General features: G+C 42.9%; 1 protein-coding gene across 5 annotated transcripts in view; it reads left to right on the top strand.

Annotated features, from left to right (window-relative positions):
- The window catches only part of LOC138951829 (inositol-trisphosphate 3-kinase A-like), a 32,312-nt gene that overhangs the window by 17,349 nt on the left and 5,727 nt on the right, over nucleotides 1-9,236 (top strand). For all 5 annotated transcript variants that reach the window (XM_070323389.1, XM_070323388.1, XM_070323387.1 and 2 more), the window contains exons 3-6: nucleotides 1,759-1,867; nucleotides 4,560-4,703; nucleotides 7,956-8,083; nucleotides 9,033-9,182. In XM_070323389.1, the coding sequence (XP_070179490.1) occupies nucleotides 1,759-1,867; nucleotides 4,560-4,703; nucleotides 7,956-8,083; nucleotides 9,033-9,182 (531 nt within the window). The remainder of the gene's footprint in view (nucleotides 1-1,758; nucleotides 1,868-4,559; nucleotides 4,704-7,955; nucleotides 8,084-9,032; nucleotides 9,183-9,236) is intronic.

Genomic DNA, 9,236 nt, shown 5'->3' with positions numbered 1-9,236 from the left:
GCTTACTTGTCGATTGTTTGCTGGTTCGTTCGTTTACTTTGTTTATTTGTCATGTTGCTTTACTTGTTTATCATTTATTAGACATTTGTATTAGAAGTAAGGACCGGTTGTAAGAAAAGGCGTCGCCTTAAACCTCTATCCTTGAAAAATAAAGTTCCATCATCATTATCATCATCTCTCTCTCTCTCTCTCTCTCTCTCTCTCTCTCTCTCTCTCTCTCTCTCTCTCTCTCTCTCATAGTTGTGCGTGTGCGCGTGTGTATGCGCGCAGTGTTGCTGTGTGTGTGTGTGTGTGTGTGTGTGCGTGCGTGCATGTGCGCGTGTGTGTGTGTGCGTGCGTGCAGTGCGCGTGTGTGCGTGCGTGCGTGCGTGCGTGCGTGTGTGTGTGTGTGTGTGTGTGTCTCACCAGAGCTATAACTCCAAACAAGTAAGCTGTCAATGGCTTAGTCACCGGAAAATAACTGTAAATCGCCGTCGTTATTTTTAAACGTGTCTGCGTGAAGTCACTAAAATAATGGCCACTTTTACAGCTGAATGACTATCTAAATCCTTCTCTTTTCTTTGTGCTGTAAACGACAGCTAATACAGAATTGAAAAAGCACATAAAGAAAAGCAGTTTGTTTTAATTGGCCTAATCCGGACGTAAAGCACGTTGCGTTCCCTTTATAACTAAAATTGTCCCATTAAAACATCCAATCCGTGTAGATGATGCTATTCTTGTGATGTCTGACAGTTTCCAAACAATTTACATCGGGTTATTGCCACTTGAAGAAAAGGGGGAAAGATTAGGGTTATTTCAATGACCGCCGTAAGCGAAAACATTTATGAAAGCATAATCTGTTTTATCCTTCATACACGAGAGAGAGAGACCGCCCAAGTAATAAATAAACCATCTCATCACACGTGTGTATATCATTTTAAATGAGTTCGGGTCAAACTACAGTTTGGCAGGGACCTAATTTTTTCACAGCTCAAGATGACAAAGTCGCTGAGAAAAACTTCATTCTCGAAAAACTTTTGCATTGATGTTTCTGTTTTCTCTGGAAGAATTTTGAGAAATTACACGTGACGCTATAATTCCTATTGTGGCTATTTTCGCTTTGGACGTTAGAGATTCTATGAGGCCATTGGAAGAGATCGAGTTTCAAGAAGACGCGCATTCAATGTGGACGCTTCAATTCCGGACGTTTGAGGCAGGAGACACGCAAGTTCAGAATGTAGGATAAACAATATACTACATGGCTTGCTGTGTATTATCAGGTTTGCACGTGTTGGTTAACAAATGTGACCCTCCACCACGGAATGAGTCGCATGTCACCTTTGCATGATTTTCATATTTTTACATTTTCCTAAAGAGTTTTTTTATGCTCTATCCAGTGGTGAAACCCGTTTTAGAAAAGAGCGAAAACTGTTTGAGTTATAAGCCTCTGACTAAGGTGACCCTCACACTGTTACCAGACACTCCCCGGACTTATATTAAGCCTAGCGCAGAACCGCGCGAGGTGACATGCGACTCATTTCGTGGTGGAGGGTCACAAATGTGTTTTCAAATATTGAAAAGCTCGCTTTCACTCGCATTTTAATCAAAAACACAAAACAAGCGTAACTCGCGTAAGCCTGGTATTACACAGCAATTCATGTAGTATTCTCCATGAAGCAGATACTCAGTGGTAAATCAATCAACATTCGAATAGAGCCAGCGAACAGAATCTATGGTTGAAACCCAAGCCGTATCATTATTTTCTTTTTCTTCTGACAGCAACCGGACTCGACCAGCAGCAAAGCGTCATGGACAACGGTCAAGGCATTGACGGCATGGACCATGATACGACCCAAGCGGCCCTGGACACAGATGGCCGGACACCAAGGTCAGACGGTCACGCTAAGAAAACTTCGAGAAAAAAGCAAACTCTATTAGCCACCCACACACACTCTTGTTACTCGTCAGAGAAAGCCTTCTTTTCTGACTCACTTTCCCTGCAGAAGGCACAGAGTACCTTTTCAGCTGGCGTTTAGATAGAGAGGAAAAGACATCTTGGAGGGACAATTCTGAATTTATTAGCCATATATATTACTAATCGTAAATAGTAACGATCGCGCACACTACCCTATGTTAAAAGGGATGTTGCTAAAATGTATTTATTCGCCAGTTATTGGCGACACAGACTTTAACATGCCGCGAAGGGGTTCAATATTGATAAGTCTGTTCTCAACTACGCGTGCCTTTTTCGTTTTCTTGTTTTCTCCATCTTCTTGTTCTCCGTTCTTTCTCTGTCTCCTTCCTTCTTTACTACATGTACTAAAAACAATCGTGTGTTTTCCCTTTCTTCTCCTTCTTTCCTTCTTTTCTGTAGGTTGGTTCTTCTGTGCAGAGTCTCCTTTTTCGACCCGTTCGACTCTTTCTTCTTCCTATGGGACTTCTCAAAAGCTTCTGCATTTTGGAAGAAAAGGGGTGTTTTTTTACAGCCCCATGAAATTTGCGGAACGCATGCCAGGGCAAAAGGTTGTGATGCACGTGCCACAACAGGGTCCTGGCTATGAACATCGCTCACCGGCTTGTGTTTAAAGGTTGACACGCTGACACAGTTATGCACAGTAGCAACATGCCTCCACGAAGAAAACTTAGTGATTTGGATAGAGGAAGGGCAATAGGATGGCTTCAAGACGGTTTTGCTGCCAGGCAAGTGGCCCAGAGGCTTGCAGTGGCTCCCTCTGTCATCATCAGACTAAAACAGAGATTCCACGCAACTGGAAGAGTGCAGGAGCGACAACGTTCTGGTCGGCCCAGAGTCACCACACAAAGAGAGGATCGCTTCATTCAGAGGCAGGCCATGCAACAAAGAATGGCTACGGCAAACAACATTAGGCAATGCCTACAAGCTACCACCAACACTGTTGTTAGTGGTCAGACGATCCGAAACCGCTTACACAACTTTGGCTTGCCTGCAAGGCGTCCAGTCCGAGGAACAACCCTGACTGCTAATCACCGAGCAGCTCGCCGAGCCAGGTGCACTCAACATGTGAGGTGGCAACGTCAGCAGTGGACTCAGGTGTTGTTTACAGATGAGTCTCGCTTTTGCTTGGAACCTGCTGATGGTCGCATCCGAGTGTGGAGGCGTCGCGGAGAGCGCTTCGCAGAAGGCGTTGTTCTGGAACGACAGCGTTTTGGCGGAGGCTCTGTGATGGTCTGGGGAGGGATCAGCACACGTCTAAGGACACCTCTGTACCATGTAGTGGGCAACTTGACCGGTGTCCGCTACCAGAATGAGATCCTGCAACCTGCCTGGTCGTTCCAGCCCTCCAAGCGATCGGCCCTCGTGCGATTCCTCAGGATGACAACGCACCTCCCCATCGCTCTGCAGCTGTAAACACCTTCATCCAGCAGGCCAGGGTCAACAGGATGCTGTGGCCAGCCAACAGCCCGGACCTGAACCCCACAGAGCACATGTGGGACGAGCTTTGTCGTCGGGTACAGCAACATCACCCTCCTCCTGCCAATCTGGGTCAACTGCTGCAATGGCTCCAGCAGGAGTGGAATGGAGTTCCCAGAGCATTCATATGCAACCTGATCCACTCCATGCGCCAACGATGTGTTGAATGCCTGGCAGACAACGGAGGGCACATGCGTTATTGACACTGATTCACATTGTTGTGAATTCCATTTTCGAGGGTTGTCACGTTTGACACACTCTAGCTAAATTGTCGCTGCCCCGTTCGATCTTTGCTTTGTTTGTCATTACTCCTTGGTTGTTCAATTATTTAATTTAAAACAAAAGAAAGAATTCGGTCTTGTCTCTTTTGTGTGGCGTGCTTGTAAAAAAATGATCCTTAACTTTTTTTTGAAGAGTGTATATCATGTGACAGCCTTTGCAAGAAAAGCTTATGATGGGTTTGCTCTGAAAGTGAATGACGTCAGTCGACAGCGAGGATGTTTTGAGGTCATGTGCTGAGAATCGACAGGAGAACGAAAATAGGCAGGTAATTGCTGGGTAGAGATCGCTAGATTGGGATGATAAGTGACCGGCGGCCATTAACTAGCTGTCACTGTGTGGTCTTTTCCTTTTCATTAAGCCAGCATGCCTTGGGTCAGCGAATGAGAGAAACTGGCCGTTCAGGTCATGAGAGCATAGGCCCGTAGAACTCGTACTGACCGAATTGGAAAAGTGTGCCGACACATGTAACCTGGAGGTGACCTTCTCGGTGTACTAGCATTGTCACCGCCACCAATTGTGACCGGGAAGAAGGGGGGGGGGGGGGGGTGGGGGCGGGGGGGTTAGAAGGGGGTTGGTGTCAAAAGTAACTAAGCGATTCTGACACCCACCCGCCCCCCCCCCCCCCCCCCCGCCTCGGTCAAAACTAACCGGTCAAAATGGCCTGTTACAGCGGTGCTTTTTTCACCCGCAACTTTCAAAGTAAAACTCCAAGGTAATTCCGAGACTAATCTTGATCAGGCCTTGATACACAGCATGTGTATACGGTTAATCTGGCTTGGTGACAACTGCTGAAGTAGATAGAGATGACGACGATGATGATGATGATGATGATGATGATGTGTTGCAGGCAGCTTCCTGGCAGGGACGGCGGGGAGCGTGCTGAAGCTGCTGGTGCCGAGGGAGGAGAAGAACCTGCTTCAGATGATGGAGGACAGTGTCATCACGCCGCACGTGCCGCACTACCACGGCACTATTGACAAGGACGGATCTCGTATCCTTTGTGCGTGCGTGTGTGTGTGTGTGTGTGTGTGTGTGTGTGTGTGTGTGTGCATGTGTGTATGTCGGTGTGCGTGTGTGTGTGTATGTGTATGTCGGGGTGAGTGTGTGCGTGTTTTCGTATGTGTGTGTGTGTTTGTGTTTGTATATGGGTGCGTCTCAGAATCTCGTCCTCTGTGTGTGACATTATCACCAAAAGTAAAATCTTCCCAGAAAACTTTGATAATACTATTTGCACACTTCTCAGGGTGTACCTTTTCAGTTTAAACAAGAAAAAATATAACATTGCCTTTAGTTTGCCATATGTTGAGCATTATTTGGACCATGTGTGCAAAATCACCCGTGTAACATGGAAAAAATAAAAGACAAAAAAACTGCATTTATAAGGCTGAAAACGACTTTTATTCAGTTATTATTGTTGAATCACAAGCCATTATAGAGTTCAATATGAAATGACTACATGCAAACAACAAAATAATGTTTTTTTCAATGTTCCATGCATTCGTCAAAATTTCAATACAAAAATGAAAATTAATTAATGATATCCTGATCAGAACATGTTGATACATGGCATTCATTCAGTCTTATTGACATTTAACCTTCACAATAGCATATATACAAAGATTTGTTGCTCTAAGACAAAATGTTAGAAAGTTATCCCAAAAGAATGCAAAATGGTCACCGATGTAACATGGAAACATCACTTTTGTAACAAAGAAACGGTTATGCTTTTTCCCACAAACTTTACTAAATGAAGCTGATTTTGCAACCAGATTCTTCTTAGGTAAAATGCCAAACACTAAAACAGGAACAGAAAGAAAAAAAGCTGGACAAAATCAAGAAAACTTTGCCCCAAAAAAGAGAAACATTAATGAAAAGTTCATCACCGACGTAACTCGGAAACGAACAACCAGACATGTATTATAAGGTTTGACATGAAGAATGCAAATGTTCAAAAGTGGTTCATTCAATTGTTAAGACAATAAACCAAAGGCATTGGTTACAAAGGCATTGGTTGCAGTTAATTAATTTATTTTAAAAGAAATAATGCCCCCTGGCATTGAAGGTGGGGTCACGAATCATGGTTGCATCAGATGCAGGGACTAAGGAAATATCATCGATCCCTGGAAAGCAATAGTAGTTCCCCTCCGGTTTCCTTCGAAGGAACGGTACCACCAGTTCATCAGGTCGAATCTCTTGCACCTGAAACATGCAAGTACCAGCGATTTCAACCAAAGATTGATGCAATATGTGTACTAGTTTCACTAACATGAATTTGTTTAATGTCTATATCAAGATTTTGATGCATCCACATTCACTGGCTAAAAACAAAATAAAGTAATTATTTTGTTCAGACTTACCATTCCATTGAACATACAACTTTTACAATTAAAGAAAACATTGACACTTACCGTTCCTTTAAATGGATTTCGGAAATTTAATTTTGATCATAATTTTTTATATTTTTAATTTTCAGAGCTTGTTTTTAATCCAAATATAACATATTTATATGTTTTTGGAATCAGGAAATGATGTAAAATAAGATGAACGTAAATGTGGATCGTTTTATATAAAAAAAAAAAATTATTACAATTTTCAGATTTTTAATGGCCAAAGTCATTAATTAATTTTTAAGCCACCAAGCTGAAATGCAATACCGAAGTCCGGCCTTCGTCGAAGATTGCTTTACAAAAATTTCAATCAATTTAATTGAAAAATGAGGGTGTGACAGTGCCGCCTCAACTTTTACAAAAAGCCGGATATGACGTCATCAAAAGTATTTGTCGAAAAAAAGAAAAAAACGTCCGGGGATATCATACCCAGGAACTCTCATGTCAAATTTCATAAAGATCGGTCAAGTAGTTTAGTCTGAATCGCTCTACACACACACACGCACAGACAGACAGACACACACACACACATACACCACGACCCTCGTTTCGATTCCCCCTCTATGTTAAAACATTTAGTCAAGTTTTGACTAGGTGAAATCGAAAGAAAAACTATTATTAACAAATGTTTAGCCTAATTTTTCACTTCATAAAATATCATAGCAGCAAAAACTCACCTTTTCTCAAGAACCTGGGGTGTTGATCACTGTCGTAACAAAATCACAGACTTCGGAAACATTCTCGAAATCTTTCTTCGCTGCTGGAAGCTGAACTATTTCTCTCTGTAACTGCGCATGCGTAGTCACCCGCACCTCTAAGTCACTACGCGCAAAAAAGTTCTAATCTTTCTTCAAAACTCTGAACATTATTTGCAAAACCGTTCACCATCGTAACTGAATTTTGAAGAAGCATGTCATATTGCGCAACTTTCAACTTAGTTTGCAGATGCAATTTTGAGAAAATAATACTTAAATAACATTTAGCTTAGCGATGTTCTATGCCCTTTCATGTCTAGATCGTGTTGAAGATGAATATGCAAATTCTAAAGTTCAAATTTAGGACTTGTTGCTGTTGCACGCGTGCGGAAACCTATGTTACGACAGTGATGGCAAACTTTCAAGCGATTAATTTCGTTTAAAAAAACAATTCTGTGGACAAAATAACATTTCAACTGTCAAGTACACTTAAACCAAACACACATAACAAGAATAGCAGTCCTTGGACATTCTAAACGATTCTTGTAGTGAGGTGCAAAACTAGTTGATGGTTCATGTCACAGATCAGACCTCCATTTTTCACGCATTTAATCATTTCTTTCGCAAAACAACCTTCATAATAATCATGCAAAATACTCAGTTTTGTTTGTACTATTTCTTTATTCATTTTACTTCTCAAAAATACCAATATCATGATTTAAAATTCAGTATGTTTCAATTGTGGGCTAATTTGATTATGGCACACACAAAAGGATCAGTTTCTGAGACGCACCCATATATGTGTGTGCGTGTGTGTGTATTTTCTTGTTCGCATGTTACACTTGTAGATCAGCTCTCAATAGGAAGTCGGTCGTCTTCTGTTACAATGTCAAGACGTAACTCTGTCGGGTTTGTACTGGTTGTCAAAGATTGAATACTCAGTCTAGCTTTTATTTAGTCAAACGTTACAGGCGAGTCACTAGCGATCGAGGGGTGTGACTAAAACACGTGGACAAGGAAGAAATGTTCCATTTTAAAATACACATATATAAATGGACAATATTTAAATGTTGGTATAGTGGTATTATATTAGCCAGTGGAGGTTTGTCTCTGCACTCTGTACAAGCGTATAGTACTACAGTCCTTGACACCAGTGTCCAGGCTACGTGAGGCTGCAGGACTTGCTGTGCGAGTTCAGCTCGCCCTGTGTCATGGACATCAAGATGGGCGTCAGGACCTACCTGGAGGAGGAGCTCGAGAAGGCCAGGAAGAACCCGACCCCGAGAAATGTGTGTGATTCTCTGTTCCAAGAAATGTGTGTGATTCTCTGTTCCGAGAAATGTGTGTGATTCTCTGTTCCGAGAAATGTGTGTGATTCTCTGTTCCGAGACATGTGTGTGATTCTCTGTTCCGAGAAATGTGTGTGATTCTCTGTTCCGAGAAATGTGTGTGATTCTCTGTTCCGAGAAATGTGTGTGATTCTCTGTTCCGAGAAATGTGTGTGATTCTCTGTTCTGAGACATGTGTGTGATTCTCTGTTCCGAAATGTGTGTGATTCTCTGTTCCGAGATGTGTGTGATTCTCTGTTCCGAGAAATGTGTGTGATTCTCTGTTCCGAGAAATGTGTGTGATTCTCTGTTCCGAGAAATGTGTGTGATTCTCTGTTCCAAGAAATGTGTGTGATTCTGTGTTCCGAGAAATGTGTGTGATTCTCTGTTCCGAGAAATGTGTGTGATTCTCTGTTCCGAGAAATGTGTGTGATTCTCTGTTCCGAGAAATGTGTGTGATTCTCTGTTCCGAGAAATGTGTGTGATTCTCTGTTCCGAGACATGTGTGTGATTCTCTGTTCCAAGAAATGTGTGTGATTCTGTGTTCCAAGAAATGTGTGTGATTCTGTGTTCCTTGGCCCTTTGATGACTGTCTGAAGTGTTAGGGCCTAAAAAATAAAGTCAGCTGTGTGTGTGTGTGTGTGTGTGTGTGTGTGTGTGTGACGTGTGTGTGTGTGTGTGTGTGTGTGCGTGTGTATGCGTGCGTACGAGTGTGTGCTTGCGTGTGAGGTACTGTGTGTGTGTGTGTGCGCGTGCGTGCGAGTGTGTGCTTGCGTGTGAGTGTGTGTCACTGTGTGTGTGTGTGTGTGTGTGTGTGTGTGTCACTGTGTGTGTGTGCACGCGCGCTAACTGCGGGGCTACTACTATTACTACTGATACAAGCTCCTGTGGTTTCTCCCGTTTGTTTCAGGACCTCTACCAGAAGATGGTGAGCATAGACCCGGAGGCGCCGTCAGAAGATGAGAAGGAGAACTCTGCCATAGACAAACCGCGCTACATGAAGTTCAGAGACGACATGAGTTCCACTTCTGCACTAGGATTTCGCATTGAAGGAATAAAGGTAAACACGCACATGCACAAACATATTCCGCGTGTATGCGCACACGCAGACACC

Source organism: Littorina saxatilis, linkage group LG17 (genome assembly GCF_037325665.1).
Source record: "Littorina saxatilis isolate snail1 linkage group LG17, US_GU_Lsax_2.0, whole genome shotgun sequence".
NCBI classification, from domain to species: Eukaryota; Metazoa; Mollusca; class Gastropoda; order Littorinimorpha; family Littorinidae; genus Littorina; species Littorina saxatilis.
The sequence above is the reverse complement of the archived record's forward strand: the minus strand, read 5'-3'. Positions and strand labels throughout refer to the sequence as shown.